General features: G+C 63.3%; 1 protein-coding gene across 1 annotated transcript in view; it reads right to left on the reverse strand.

Annotated features, from left to right (window-relative positions):
* Positions 1 to 1,061: 1,061 nt before the first annotated feature.
* The window catches only part of IGSF9 (immunoglobulin superfamily member 9), a 48,357-nt gene continuing 34,611 nt past the window's right edge, over positions 1,062 to 14,807 (reverse strand). The window contains exons 8-16 of the mRNA XM_026657612.2: positions 14,163 to 14,286; positions 13,655 to 13,830; positions 12,177 to 12,427; positions 11,252 to 11,336; positions 10,785 to 10,955; positions 9,759 to 9,804; positions 7,877 to 9,394; positions 3,139 to 3,284; positions 1,062 to 1,773 (exon numbers count right to left, since the gene is read on the reverse strand). Of these exons, the coding sequence (XP_026513397.1) occupies positions 1,544 to 1,773; positions 3,139 to 3,284; positions 7,877 to 9,394; positions 9,759 to 9,804; positions 10,785 to 10,955; positions 11,252 to 11,336; positions 12,177 to 12,427; positions 13,655 to 13,830; positions 14,163 to 14,286 (2,747 nt within the window). The 3' untranslated portion in view covers positions 1,062 to 1,543. The remainder of the gene's footprint in view (positions 1,774 to 3,138; positions 3,285 to 7,876; positions 9,395 to 9,758; positions 9,805 to 10,784; positions 10,956 to 11,251; positions 11,337 to 12,176; positions 12,428 to 13,654; positions 13,831 to 14,162; positions 14,287 to 14,807) is intronic.

The raw sequence follows: 14,807 nt of genomic DNA on the forward strand, positions 1-14,807 counted from the left end.
GGTCCATGGGGCAAGGCTGAGGGAGGCAGCCGGAATGGGGAAGGGAGGGGTCCATGGGGCAGGGTTTTAGTCCGTCTCTAGAGCGCCCAGCCCCAGCCCCTCCCCCAGTCAAGTGACTGCCTGAGCCTGGCCAAATTTGGGGAAAGAGGAAGTGCAGCCCATCCGCCCGGCAGCCAGGCGTGGCCTCTGTTAATCCTGCCCGTGCCAGGCGCTGCTCCAGAGCCGGCTGTAGCCCCTGTGCCCCCATGGCAGGGGCTGCACCACAGCCCTGCCCCTCACTTGGGTGTTGGCCAGCGATCACCCCAACAGGCCCTGCTGGCTGCTGCAGCAGCCGCCTCGCTGGATTTCACGCGGCCAGGCGCTGGGGGCTACGCAGACTCCACGGCCCGGTCAGCCTGCTGCCCCTCTGCCCACAGGGCCTGCAGCAGCTAGTGCCACAGGGGAGGGGGGCGCCTGCCAACCAGAGACAAGCCGGAGCCAGAGCGGCTGGAAGCAGCATGGAGCTGGAAGTGAAAGGCTGCGTGGCCCCTGGCCAGCACATTACCTAGCCCAGGAGGGTTGCGGTGGGCACAGCCTCAGGCCAGGAGTGAGGCTGATGGCCAGGGAGCCTGGGCCCTGCACTGCCATCGGTTCTCATCAATTCCCAGCTGCCCCAGCACCATGCAGGAGCCTAGTGCCCCCCGGCAGCATCAGGCATGGCACAGCTGGCAAAGGCAGGAGGGTCTAAGCTCATCCATCAGCGCCAGGCTGGCCCTGGGGGGCCATAGTGCCTCCTGCACTTGGTGCAGTGCCAACTAGATCGGGGCCTGCCACAGGACCAAGCAACCACAGGCCAGACCTGCAAGAAAAAGTGGCTTGATACCAAGTGTGTGCCTAGGTCAGATGGGGGAGGGTGCTCTGCAGGGCCAGGGGGCAGGAGATGGGGGTGGGCGCGGGGCGACGGCGGGAGACAGGGCAGGGCGTTCCGCAGAGCCGGGGGGTGGGGGGAGTTGGCAGATGGGGTGGAGGCTCCCTCGCCTGGCATTGGCCCCTGTCTCCCCTTCCGTGGTCTGTCACTCACATGGGGGCTAAAGTCTGTGCAATTCTCTTTTTATTCCATTACAAATGCCTCTGTCCTCCGCCCATCCCCTGCGAGGACCCCTTGGCCCACTCCCTGTGCTCCCTGGCCTGGCCCATGGGAGCTCCCGGGGCCAGCAGGAAGGGACAAGCAGCCTGTGGCAAGTGCTGTCTGTGGGCGCGGAGCCTGGGCTCAGCTCGGTCCCCACAGCTGGCCAACCAGGTGCTGTATGAAGGGCTGACCAGGCCTAACCGCACCTGGCAGGCTGAGTGCCAGGCCTGGGCTCCCCCCATCACAGGCCCTAGGACAGCCTGGCAGACCAGCCACTGCAGGGGTCTCCTGAGTCCTGTCCCCAGTGCGCTGATGAGCCCATGGTGGGGCGTGGCTTCTGCCCAGCCGGGGCGCTGCAGGGATGCCCTGGCACCTGGCAGACTCTTTGCCAGCCCAGCTGCGCCAGGCCGTGCCGGAGAGTGGGGGTGTGTCCTCTCACAGAAGCGTGGCCTGCTCAAAGCGCTCATCGTAGCCGTGGCTGCTCATCCTCTGCCTGCGCCGCTGGGCAACCTCCCTGCGGCGCCGGTATGCCAGGAACTCCTCCCTCAGGGCCACGCAGCGAGCCTCTGGGCTGGCAAGGGGCTGCAGTGAGCCCGACGCCTCCAGGGCATCCACTGACTTGGAGTTCCCCGGGGAGCCACTGCCGTCACCGGGAGCTTTGGCACCTGCAAGCCAGCAAAGGGGACAGTGTCAAGGGAAGGGAGGGCAGAAAGTACCCCCCACACCAGTCCTGCCCTCCCTCACCGTGCTCCCCAGGAGGCTGCTCCAGAGCTGTGGGAAGGGAAGCAAAGAATTACTCCTGGCTGGGACCGGCTCAGCACGGCTCACACGGGCCCGCCCACGGGGGCTCCCGGCTGGGACCGGCTCAGCACGGCTCACACGGGGGCTCCTGGCTGGAACCAGCTTAGCACGGCTCACACGGGCCCACCCACGGGGGCTCCCAGCTGGCACCGGCTCAGCACAGCTCACACGGGCCCGCCCACGGGGGCTCCCGGCTGGCACCGGCTCAGCACGGCTCACCCATGGGTTGGGTCCCTCCTGGATGTACAGTTACTGCTCACAGACCTGTCTTGGTGCCTGCTTGTAGCTGGGGTAACAGCTGGTGAGCCTGGTCCCTGGCTGGGATTGAGCAGCACCAAACAGCAGCCCCGTGGGGTTGAGGGGCTCTGACTCCAGCGGGGGATAGGGGAGGAGCTAGACTGGGCCTGGTGGCCTCCTGTGTGGTGGGGTGGGAATACAACACTGTGCCCAGCTGCCCCACTGCTAGGCCTGGAGCAGGGACATGGGAGGCTTGGTCTGAAGCCAGCCCTGGGGCAGGGTGGGATTTTTTTGTAATATTTTGTATTAATATTGTATGTGCCTCAATTTCCCCTAGGTGGTGCATGGTTAACTAGGAGGTGGGAAAGGGTTGTTCAGCCACAGGTCTCTACTTACTTGGCAGAGATCCAGGTGTGACTGATGCCTGGCTGTGTGGGGCCTGGGGCCCCATGCCCATGGAGAGACTGAGAAGACAATGGCCTCTCCCACTGCCTGGACATTTGGCACCTAGCAACTAATGACCATGGATGGCCCACCCTCTGCAGGAAGCCAGCCAGGTGTGACCAGCTGGAGAACAAAGGCCCGGTGGGGCTGTTAAGTGTGGGCTGCTGGAAGCAGCAGACGCTCCTGGGCTGGGACTAAAGAGGGGTCAGAGGTCTCTGTGCTGGCCAAGATGGACCATGCTGTAACTTTCTGTTTCGCTGCATGCCTCATCCTGGAGGGGAGGGCTTGTGTCAACCCCTTGGATCCCAAAACACAATACAGATTCTGCTCACCTCCCATATGGAGATGCAGCCACCTCTGGAGTAGGATGGGGCAGCTGTTTATACTCACACCCTCATGCCCCTGTACAGGAGTCCAGGGCAGAGAGTTAGGGACCTGGAACATCAGGGAGGGCTTGGGGGGCAGGACTCTGGGACTAGGGCGGCCAGCCCACAGGCAGGAGCACCCTGCAGCCCCGCATGGCACCGCCCGAGGCCCTGCTCACTCACTCTGACGCTCCAGCTCCTGCACGGCGATGGTGGAGACGGGTCTCTTGGGGTCCCCGCTGCGGTACAGCTGCAGAGCATCCAGGATGTCTGACTCCAGCGCAAACTCCGAGTCCCACTCGTAATTCTCATCCACAGACGTGTTCCTCCTGCCAGGCAGAGGGCAAAAGCGGGTGTTAGGAGCTGGGGCACTGATGTGGGACAATGCCCAGTGCTGGGGCGGCAGGGGTAAAAGGGAGAGCAGGGGGGCTGGCTGCTCCACTGCCATCCCCAGCACCACTGGGGGGGGGGAGGAAGCAGGGGGGATGCTGACACACAGGGCTGGCTGCCCCACTGCCATGCTCAGTATCAGGGAGACAAGAGCAGGGGGGACACTGCCCCAGTGCCATACCCAGCACAGGGTGAAGGGAGACCAGAGAGGATGCTGACATGGGGCTGGCTGCTGGTGGGCGGGGGGGCAGGCTCAGGTTGCGAATGCTCTGACTGAGGCTGTCAGGACACAGGGTGTGACCCTAGTAGGAGATGACACTAAGCTGGGGGGAGAGGTAGATACGCTGGAGGGTAGGGATAGGGTCCAGAGTGACCTAGACAAATTGGAGGATTGGGCCAAAAAAAATCTGATGAGGTTCAACCAGGATAAGTGCAGAGTCCTGCACTTAGGACGGAAGAATCCCAGGCACCGCTACAGGCTGGGGACTGAATGGCTAAGTGGCAGTTCTGCAGAAAAGGACCTGGGGATTGAGAATGAGAAGCTGGATATGAGTCAGCAGTGTGCCCTCATTGCCAAGAAGGCTAACAGCATATTGGGCTGTATAAGTAGGGGCATTGCCAGCAGATCGAGAAAGTGATTATTCCCCTCTATTCAGCACTGGTGAGGCCACAGCTGGAGTACTGTGTCCAGTTTTGGTCCCCCCACTACAGAAAGGATGTGGACAAATTGGAGAGTCCAGCGGAGGGCAATTAAAATGATTAGGGGGCTGGGGCACATGACTTACAAGGAGAGTCTGAGGGAACTGGGATTATTTAGTCTGCAGAAGAGAAGAATGAGGGGGGATTTGATAGCTGCTTTCAACTACCTGAAAGGGGGTTCCAGAGAGGATGGATCTAGACTGTTCTCAGTGGTACCAGATGACAGAATAAGGAGCAATGGTCTCAAGTTGCAGTGGGGGAGGTCTAGGTTGGATATTAGGAAACACTATTTCACTAGGAGGGTGGTGAAGCACTGGAATGGGTTACCTAGGGAGATTGGTGGAATCTCCATCATCTGAAGTTTTTAAGGCCCGGCTTGACAAAGCCCTGGCTGGGATGATTTAGTTCGGGATTGGTCCTGCTTTGAGCAGGGGGTTGGACTAGATGACCTCCTGAGGTCCCTTCCAACCCTAATCTTCTGTGATTCTCTGTCCCAGGGAAGCTTCACGCTTCCCACAGGGGGTGGCAAGCGACCTTCCAACTCCAGGGCCCTGAGCCTGGTATTGCACCCAGCAGGCCCCCAGGGACTGGCCGCCCCTGGGTCCAGCAGGGTGGGGCCATGCGGTGCAGGATGGGAGCGAGGTCCCAATGCCCCATCCATCCCAGACCCAGGGCATGGCTTGGGCCCAGGGCAACACCTCATGGACAGGCTCAAGAAGCACAGCCTGCCGCTGGGCTTGACCTGGGCTCTGTGATGTAGCCCACCATCTTCCTCACTTCCTCCCAGCTCACTGGGCTGGACTCTCCCTGCTGCTCGGGTCCCCAGGCCAGCGAGCGAGCATCCCTCCCAGCATGGGAGAGATGGGCCTTCCTGTGCACTGGCGTCAGCAATGGCACAAGGCTACATAGCAGAGCCCCAGGGCTGGGGCGGTGACTCTGCCTGGGCTGCTGGGGTCACCTCTAGCCTCCCTTCCCCATGGGGTGCACATGCTGCTCAGTGGGCCACACAGGGGTCACTCACTGCCCCACAGCTAGATCTGCCACTCTGAGCCACAAAACCCCGGGTATCCGGGATGAGCCGGAGCCCATAACACTGGACAACTGGCAGCACAGTGCCCAGGGGGAGCGAGCCGAGCCGGGCGTGGAGTGCCCCCCACCCACACAGCGCCCTGGGTGAGCGAGCCGAGCCGGGCGCGGAGTGCACCCCCCCCCCCCAGGCCCCGGGGGGGGGGGGCGGGCCGGGCGCGGAGGGCCCCCCCCCCCACAGCGCCCTGGGGGAGCGAGCCGGGCACGGAGTGCCCCCCCCCTCACAGCGCCCTGGGGGAGCGAGCCGGGCACGGAGTGCCCCCCTGCAGGGCTGGAGGCTTGTGGCTCCCAAAGGAGGGGCACCTGGGTGAGCAGAGAGCAGCAGGTGCTGCAGCGAGGGGGATGCTCAGGAGCCAGAAGCCTGAGGAGCTGTAGCTGGCTTGAAGCAGTGGCTACAGGGAGCCCGTCCGGCTCCTGCAGAGACACTGAATTGTGCCCAGCTCTGGGAACCCCCCAGCTAAGGGAGAGACACACTGGAGGGCCAGGACACAGCTGAGGACTGAGTCAAGTGGAGCCCAATGGGAAATATTTTAATTTCCTTTGGCCTGAGTTGGGTTTGAGGAGCCCTGAAAAAGGGGAAAGCTGTGGCAGGGGCTGTAGAGCCACCTCTGGCCACGAGAAGGTGCTCAGGTGTGATCCCATCACACACCCCAAACGGGGCCGCACAGTGTCCCTGAGCCCGGTGCCACCGCTGGCCTGGCCTGCCCTGCCCTGGCCTGGCGCGTCCTGGGCCAGACCTGACCCGCTCCCCTGCAACCGTAGCACAAGACAGGAGCCCAGAGCAAGCTAGGCACACAGCAGCAGCTGACACAGTGGCCACTGGGGGGCGACGGATGCTCTGGTGACAATCCGGGCCAGGGGCAGCACAGGCCTGCACACCCAATGGCCCCACTGACCTCCAGCATTGGTGGGAGCTGGCTGTGCGGGAGCAGGCCACGGTCTGCCAGGGGACCGGTGCTGGGGGGTGGCGTGCAGGGCATGGATATAAGCTCTGCTCCATTTGCTGAGGGGCTTCCCCCGACACACCCAGTGAGGCCCGCAATGCAGCTGGCTGCTAGGACGGCGTCAGCCCCGGGGTCTGCACATGTGCCAGCTCCACAAGCACGTCCTGACATGCAGCCAGGACCCCCAGAGCTCCCTCCCGCTCGCTCCCCTGGCCCAGTACATCTCCCATGGTGCGGGCCGGGCCATGCCCAGCCCCGGAACTGCAAAGCCGCTGGGGGGGGCCTGGAGGGCTTGGGAAGTGGTTTCAGAAGCTCTGGTAGGGGGAGGGGAAGAGCCCCTCCTTTCCTCGCCTGCTTGGATCAGGACAAAGAGGCCTGGAGATTTCAGGGGAGGGACATATGAATTCCTTAGTCCCCTCCCCGCGATCCCTGACACTGACAAGCTGCTCCCAGCTGGGTATCTGACACTGCGTTCAGCAGTCTCGGGAATGCACCCTAACTGGGGGCTGCTGCTAAAGCAATCAGCAGTGACGTGCCATTGTTAGGGTTCAGGGTCAACACCACCTTGAGGCAGCTAGAACAGTCCCCCTGCTCGCAGAGCTATCGGTCCAGGCGGCCTACAGAGCATCAGTGCCAGTTACACCTTGTGGCCAGCCTGAGGGCTCTTGGTAGCCAGGAGGCTCAGACATTTCCCATAGCGATGAAGAGATTTTGGAGCTCAAACATGAAACTACTTTAAGAACCAGCATCAGTCTGTCTGGCCTCGCTGCAGGCTGATGGCTCTTACCCTCCCGGGTCTTATGCTGCCCCCCAGCCCTCTCGAACTGGTTGTTCTGGGGATGTTCGAGAGATCTGGGGGGTGAGGTAATATCTTTTATTGGACCAACTTCTGTTAGTGAGAGAGACAAGCTTTCGAGCTACACAGGGCTGGGAGAGGTACCCTCAGCATCACAGCAAAATACAAGGGGGACCAGAGAGTTTAGCATAAGTGGTTAACACACATCAAGGGACCACTCAAGGTGAAGTGACTCGTTACCCCCCCTCCAGCCTAGGGAGGAAAGGAAGGTGCGGGGGAAAGCAGCTGGGGATGGGGGAGTTCTTAGTGGGAAACAAATCGTTGTAATAAGCCATCAATCCAATATCTCTGCCCAGTCAATGATTTCTAGTGTCTAGGGCAGACTGTTCCATGCCAGGTCTCCAGGAATTTCACAGCCTTTCAGTTCCCTCTTCACCCCATGGACCAGTCACCAGCACTGTCTGCTGCTCTCTGCAGGAGTCTGGCAGGCTCCCACGCCCTGCTCCAGAACACAGCCTGGACCTCCCTCACCCTTCCATGCCACAGGGGACAACAGCCTAGCAGCTGGGCATCGGCTCATGTGAACATCAGGAAGAAAAGAATCACTCACAAGAGGGGAGAGGCCAGTGGGAACTCTGCTCATAGCAGCTTAGGTCCATCTCCAGCCCCTGCATTTGGCAGTGCCAAGGGGGGCACTTTACAATCCCCGATTCCATTACACAGAGAAGGGCTTTTCATCCCTCGTTCTCCCCAGGAGCCAGGGCAGGGCAGAGCTGAGGGTGTTCGGGGTCTGGGTGGGTAAGTGCAGCTGGTTTCCAGGCTGGTAATGCCAGATTTGGGGTTCCCTCGAATAGCTCCCCATAGCCACTGCCCTGGGCTCTCAGCATCCACACTGCAAAGCAGGCCCTGGGGTTATTATCCCCCTGTCACCGCATGAGTCAGCAGAATAGAACCCAGGAGTCCTGGGGTTTCTTCCACCCCCCACATCCCAACCCATGCGGCTCACCTCTTACTGACAGTGGCGACGACCAGCTCCTTCCTTGGCCTGCCCTCCTCTGCCATGGAGCCCCGGGACTCGCTTTCGCTTTGCCAGCCCGCTGTCTCCCCTAGGGGGGAGCTGAGGTAGGTGCCCCCTAATGACAGCGCCAACGAGGGGGGTCTCAGGAAGGACACGCTGCCCCGGCCGCTACTCTGGCTGGTCAGGCTGCCCCGCAGCAGCTTCTCAGCAGGTGGCCCCTGCAGGCAGAGGGTCCCTGGGGCCTGGTGCTTCTCAGGCACCTGAGCTTCCAGCAGCTCTGCAGGCAGCGGCTGCCCTGGCAGGCTCAAGGCCCAGTTGGAGTCTGAGGAGACGGCTGTGTACATCAGCTCGGTCCTGCTGCTGTCCGTGGGCGATGGCCCCCGGCCCCAGGGGGCCTGCTCCTTGGCCAGGAGTGGGTCGGAGCTGGGGCCCAGGTAGCCTGGCCACACCGTGCTCCCAGGCAGGGCAGCCTTGGCAGGGCCCATCTGTGGCTCTGGTGGTTTGAGGAGAGCCTTGCTGGGCGCTTGCTCCAGAGGAGACTCTGCAGTGCCACGTGTGTCCATGTAGTCCAGGCAGGCCGCTCCCTCCGTGCTCTGCATGGGACCCTCCTCCCCCAGCAGGGTGGGCTCCGTGCTGCCCAGGGCCTGGAGCTCGCGGGGCTCCTCCTGGGGTGGCCAGTCCCCATCCACGCTCATCTCCTTGAAGAAAGGCAGGCTCAGGTACTGGAGGATCCCACTCTGGGCCGAGGAGCTGGCTCTCTGCTGGCTGCTCGGAGACCCAGAGCCCAGTGGCTTGGGGCTGGCCAGAGCTGGGGCGCTCAGCAGCCTGCTGAGCACGGGGGAGCCCCCAGGGCCTGGGGAGTTGAGCAGTGTGCTGACAGTGCTTTGGCAGTGCCCCTCGCAACACATGCCGTCCCGCGGCTCCTCCACTGTGCTGAGGGGCAGCGGCATTGGGGAGGCCACAGGGCTGAGGTTGATGCTGCACAAGGGCTTGGCTTCGTCCATGGGGCTGCTGCAGTAGCTGAAGTAGCGTCCCTGGCGGTAGCCAGAGGATCTGGCTTCTCTGCGGGCCTGGCCTGTGGCCTTGGGCCGCAGCGGCACTCCCCTCTTCCAGACGGGCTCCTCTGCCTCTGGGGGAGCGTACACCTGCAGGTAGGGTGCTGGCGGGCTGGGCTCAGGCGGGGTGGGGGAGGGATCCTGCTGCAGGAGCTCGGGGAACAGCTCCGTCTCGAGGGCGCAGGGGGAGGCCTCCCGGGGCAGCCTGTCCGTCTCCACCACAAAGCGCCCATCGGGGCCTCGGCAGATGCGCTCCAGGGGCATCGTATCCCCAATGTGGCTTTCGTACACCGTGTACTTGGAGCTGGTCCTAGGGCCGCCAGCGATGGTGAGGCCCAGACTGGTGCCAGCCCTCTCCCCCCACAGCAGGGTCCGGCGCAAGCTCTGGTACGGGGAGGCCTGCCGCTTCAGCTTCATGGCGCTGTCCGGGCTACCAGAGCTGCGAGAATTTCTGCAGAGAAAGAGAGGAATTAATGGGGGGATCCCCCTGCCTCATGCCACGGGGCAGCCCCTGCCTACTTGTTCCCCCCATCCACCCTGGCCTGCACATTCACTCCAAGAACTGAGGACAACCCCCCAGCCCCGAGGGAAGGGTCAAAGTGCACTGCTGGGGAGCTAGCCCACACCAGAACATGGCCAATGGAGGGGTGGCCCGTTTCCCACAGCCCCACCCCAGCGGTCAGGACCCAGCCCCCCTCCCTCCCACTCAAAGCCCCACCCTGAGCCAGCGGGGAGCGAATGGGGAAAGCAAGGAGAACAGCATGGCACAGAGAGCATGGTGAGACAGGAAGATGTCGTGGAATGGCGCGACTTACTGCGGAGGTGGAAGCTTCTTGTTGGGGGAGAAGACGATTGGTGGATCTGGAAGGTCATGAGAACACAAGGGGATCACATGGCGAGCAACTCAATGTGAGATGAGGAGACTGCAGTGGCCCACGCCCACCCCTGGCCCCCAGCCGAGCCCTGAGGGCCCCCACGGGTTGGGGGGGTGATCGCCTGCTTGTGACAACTGGCATGAAACCCACCAGCGCCCAGGGGCCACCAGACAGCCATTGGGGGATGGGTTATAGTCCCTATTGCCCTGGGGCCGGATCAGAATCGGTGCTCCCTAGAAAGGAAAGGCCCCGTGTCCCATTTCCCACCCTGCTGACCCAGCCAGTGCCTTGACCTAATGGTGTTGCGCTTCTCAGCTCCCCTTCCCCACAGCCCCGTTCCCAGCAGGGGGACATGCCCTGGGCAGGTTTTGCTCCTCCAGGAGCAAGCAGCAGATGAAGGGAGGGGTAGAGAGGCTGGGATCAAGGGCCCTTCATCATTCCCAGGCCTTGTCGACCGGGGAAAGTGGCACTGGTGTAACCCTGGGAGTTCAGTGACCTCGGGGCAGCCCCCGGGGACTGTGGCTCACCACGGTGGCTGGTTGCTTTTTAGCCTACGTTGGTTCCTAATGGCTGTAGCTAACCTGCACTAGCCTGGGTCAAACCAAAGTCAGAGCAGCCCCACCAACAGGGCACCCAGTTAACTGAACCACTTTGAACTCACCCTCTGGCTGCAATAGTCCTGGGGTTCTGAGTGTCCCATGCCAGCCTGACCTCAGCTCCCCGCTCCTCTGGGCTCGTCCCACCCAACCAACCCAGAGGGGGCTGTCACCCAACCTGGGTTACAACCTCCTGTGCCCTCCACCTGGGCTACAACCCCTTACCCCATGTAGGGAATGACCCCTGACCCCACTGAGAGACCTCACCCCATCCTCCATTGTGTTTCTGGGCCGCCCAGCGAAGATCCCATCCCCTTGCTGTGCTCCCGGCCTCGGCAGCTGCGTGCCCGTGCCAGGGCTGGGTCCCTACCTTGCCTGCGTTTCTGGAGGCGGGCGGCACGCCGGCGGTTCATGATGCAGGCTACCATGGTGCTGAAGATCACAGCCACGCTGAGGAAGCAGATGCCCCCGATGACACCAGCCAGCACAGGCTGCGGCAGGAGCTCAGGCAACTGAGTGCGGGATGGATACACCTCCATACCTGGGCAAGGTGATGGGGAGAGGCCTCAGACAGCCAGCAGGGCGAGGGGATACCGTGCTTCTCCCTTAGGGGGAAACCAGCCCATAGACACTTACCTACCAGCGGGGAGGGGCCCTCTGCTTGGGCACAATGGCCAGTTCCATTCCTGCCCCTGTCACACCCAGGCTGGCCTGGCTTGGGTGCATGGAGGGGGCAGCACAGGAGTTGTGGCAGTACAGTCCCCTCCCCTGCACCCCAAGGAGACCCAGGGCCCCGCCAGGGCGTGGCTGGCTGTCCGGGGCAGCAAAGAGCTTTACCTGCCGTGGAGACGTTCACGGTGTTGCTAGGGTCGCTCATGTAGATCCCGGCAAAGGCCACCAGGCGGAACTCGTAGCAGGCGTCCTGGGAGAGCAGAGGCTGCGTTAGCGTTACGGCCAGCGCCTGCCGGCTCTCCCCCATGACGTGGGGCGCAGACCAGAGGCAGCTCCTGCCAAAGGACCCGCAGCCATGTGTGCAGTGAGCTAAGGGCTTCCATCCCAGCACCAGACGCACCCTGTCCCAAAGCACCTCTGAAAGGTGCAGTGACACCTGGGGACAAGCAGAGCCCCTTCCGGCCAGAACCATCCACGCAGTACTCACCACCAGGGGGCCAGCGCTGGAGCAGAGCAGAGCCCCATTTCCACCCCCAGTGGACTGCTGGGCAAGAGAACACTCCCATGATGCACCTTGGCCTGTGCCCGACCAGGCTGTTTGGGCCCCTCTAGCCCTTTTGGGGCCTGCTACTGTCCTGAGAGCTCAGAAGCCTGCAGCGCCAGGGCACAGGTTCCGTAGCGAACCCTGTGAGTCAGGGCCCAGGGCTTCCCACCCTTAGGGAGCACCAGGCACCAGCCTGGAGCCACTGTTCGGCCCATGGGCTGCCAGCCCCCTGCTTGTGCAGAGCCACTCTCCCCTCCTGGCCCGGGGGTCCCGCCTGGCGGGGGTCTCCAAACTCCACAAAGCCAGCCGGGGTCGGGTACATCAGCACAGCGTTAATGAGGAGGCCATGAAGCGTGCCCAGCGTGCCATTAGCTAGCGCCACCCAGCCAGGGAGGGGCTGCTCCTCGAGCCTAGGGCTGTATCCTTCACAGCTCAGTGCCAGGGGCTCCGGCTGCCAATCTCAGCAGCAGCAGGCGGAGACCTGGTGCAGAAACATCCAATGCAAGACCCAGAGGTTGGCATTTCAACCCCCGACCCCCTGCCAACCTTGATGAGTCCTGGCACCAGGACCTGGGTCTTCGTGCTGGGGATGGAGCCATCCAGCCCCTCCCAGCCGCCCTGGTCCTGCCGTAACTCCAGCGCGTAGCCTGTCAGGGCCACAGAGAACTGCAACGGGGGCTCCCACTGCAGCAGGACCCCGCGCGATGTCTCATTGGCCGTCAGGGACTGTGGGGGGGACAGAAAGACGTGTGTGGCTGTGGTGGGCAGCTCGGGAGGCACCTCGGTCGTCGGGAAACCTGAAGGGAAAGGAGACACTGAGGAAAAGAACCAGGCAGCCATTTGGGGAGTGGGGAAGCCCCAGGGCAGCCATTCAGGGGGCTGGGGGGAGCCCCAGGCAGCCACTCAGGGTGGGGGTGAGTCCCAGAGCAGCCATTCAGGGAGAGGAGCACCCCCAGGTAGCCTTTCCGGGGGGAACCCCAGGGCAGCCATTCAGGGAGAGGGGCAACCCCAGGCAGCCTTTCGGGGGGGAGAATGGGGGGGAGCCCCAGGACAGCCATTCAGGGGGGTGCTGGGGGGAGCCCCAGGACAGCCACTCAGGGCATGTGAGCTCGGGTGGGTGGCTGGGAAGCATGTTCCTCCCTTCGTGATTGGAACCTCCCTGGGGGACAGGGTAGGACCAGCTCTGGGGAGGGGACATGGGAAGGGGCAGCCCCAGAGCCCAGGGGGTTTCCAGGCATCACTTGAAGGGTGGGGGTTCCTTTCCCAGGAGTTCAGGGGGTGGGGATCCCTTCCAAAAGGTGGCCATTGGGAATGCCCCTTCTGGGGGGCCGGCAAAGGTGAGGGTAGCCCTACAGGTGAGGTCCCTCTTGTAGGTGGAGGAGCTGTTCCCAGGTGTAGGGGAGCTGTTCCCAGAGGCTGGGGGAAGGTAGAGGAGAATATTTCCAGGAGGCAGGGTGCTGGCAGTGGGGGAGCCATTCCCAGGGCTGGTGGAGGGGAGCCCCATTCTTGAAGGGAGGGAGTGCTGGCGGGGGGGGGGGGATTCCGGGGGGGGGGGGGGGGGGCGGTTCTCTAGGGTGCTGGCAGTGGGGGTGCCCTTCCCGGGGCTCGGGAGGGGCAGTTCTCAGAGGTGCGGGCAGTGGGGAGCCCCGTTCTCTAAGGGGGGGGAGTGCTGCTGGTGGGGGCCCATTGCCGGGGTTGGTGGTGCTGGGCCTGATTCTCAGGGTTGCTGGCGGTGGTGGGGCCATTCCTGGGGCTGGCGGGTGGAGAGAGGGGAGCCTGGTTCTCAGAGGTGTGGGCAGTGGGTGGGTGGGTGGGGGCATTCCCGGGGTGTTGGCAGTGGGGGAGCCATTCCTGGGACTGGTGGCGGGGTGGTTCTCTAGAGTGCTGGCAGGTGGGGCCATTCCCACAGCTGGCATGGAGGGCCCAGTTCTCAGGGGTGCAGGCGGGGGAAGAGGTAAGCTTAGTTCCCAGGTGCTGGTGGGGGGGCGGTACTCAGGAGGAGGGGGTGCCAGAGGCTCTCTCACCCAGGGGGAAGGAGGTGACGATCTCACTGAAGGGGCCGCTGCCCAGCTTGTTCTGGGACAGGACGCTGAACTGGTAGCCAGTGGCCGGCTGCAGGTTCTCCACCAGGAGGTACCCAGCCCCAACAGGCACCGTCAGCGACACCCAGTCATGATGGGGCCGGTTCAGGTGCTTCACCCTGAGGAGACAGAGCAGGTGAGCTGGAGCCAGCACTGGGGCCCAACCCCCCCCCCCCCCGCCCCCCCCATCCGCCCCCCCCAGTGAGGGCCTGTGCCTGAGAGCCCCCCCATTCACCCCTCATGAGGGCGCAGGGACACAGCCTCCACCTGTGCTGAGAGCTGGGAATTCCCCGTGTTGTGTCTGTCTTGCATGGGGCAGGGATCCTGCGCTCACACCCAGGGCTAGCCTGGGCCATGGGCTGTGCCCCCGTGGCCGCACCAGCCCACTTCCAGAGCTGGTAGACAGGGGGTGCCCCAGGGAGTTGAGAGCCCTGCCTGGCATGGGACTCACAGTGGCGTGTACCAGACGCTGAACCTCTGGAAGTATCCCCCGTCGAACCCCGGCTGCCAGGAGACGTTGGCTGCCAGGAGCAGTGGCAGCACCGAGACATTGGTGACAGCGTGAGGGCTGGTGCCTGGTGGAGACAGTCGGGTGGGGAGTGAGTCAGGGGCCATCTCTGATCTGCCCCTCCCAGGGCTCAGGCGCTGGCTGGGAGCTGCCGGGGGCAGAGCACCACCTGGCCAGCACGAACGCCCCTCCCCACAGATGAAATGGGCAGGCACCATCCACAGAGGAGGTACCTGTATCTGTGGGCTCCCAATGGGCAGTTGCTGTGCTCTGGGGAGCGGCTGGGATGCTGGTCACCTGGGCACACTGGCCTCACACTGCAGGGTCCCTGGCAGTGCCCAATGGAGCTGGGCACAGGCCGAATCCAACATGGATTCCAGAGCGATACGGGGTCTGGGACGTGGAGATTGGGTGTTCGTCTCATGTACACTCTGCCAGGCATTCCCATGCACAGCCAGTGCACACACACCACTCAGCAGGCACAAAGCCCCCCACCCTGAGTCCCAAACACAGACACACAGCAGCTCAGCCCCCCCCCACCCACACAGCCGCCCACCTCCACCCCGAACCCCATACACACACAACCAC

The sequence above is a fragment of the Terrapene carolina genome, unplaced genomic scaffold, assembly GCF_002925995.2.
Source record: "Terrapene carolina triunguis isolate 2854851 unplaced genomic scaffold, T_m_triunguis-2.0 Scaffold249, whole genome shotgun sequence".
NCBI classification, from domain to species: domain Eukaryota; kingdom Metazoa; phylum Chordata; order Testudines; family Emydidae; genus Terrapene; species Terrapene triunguis.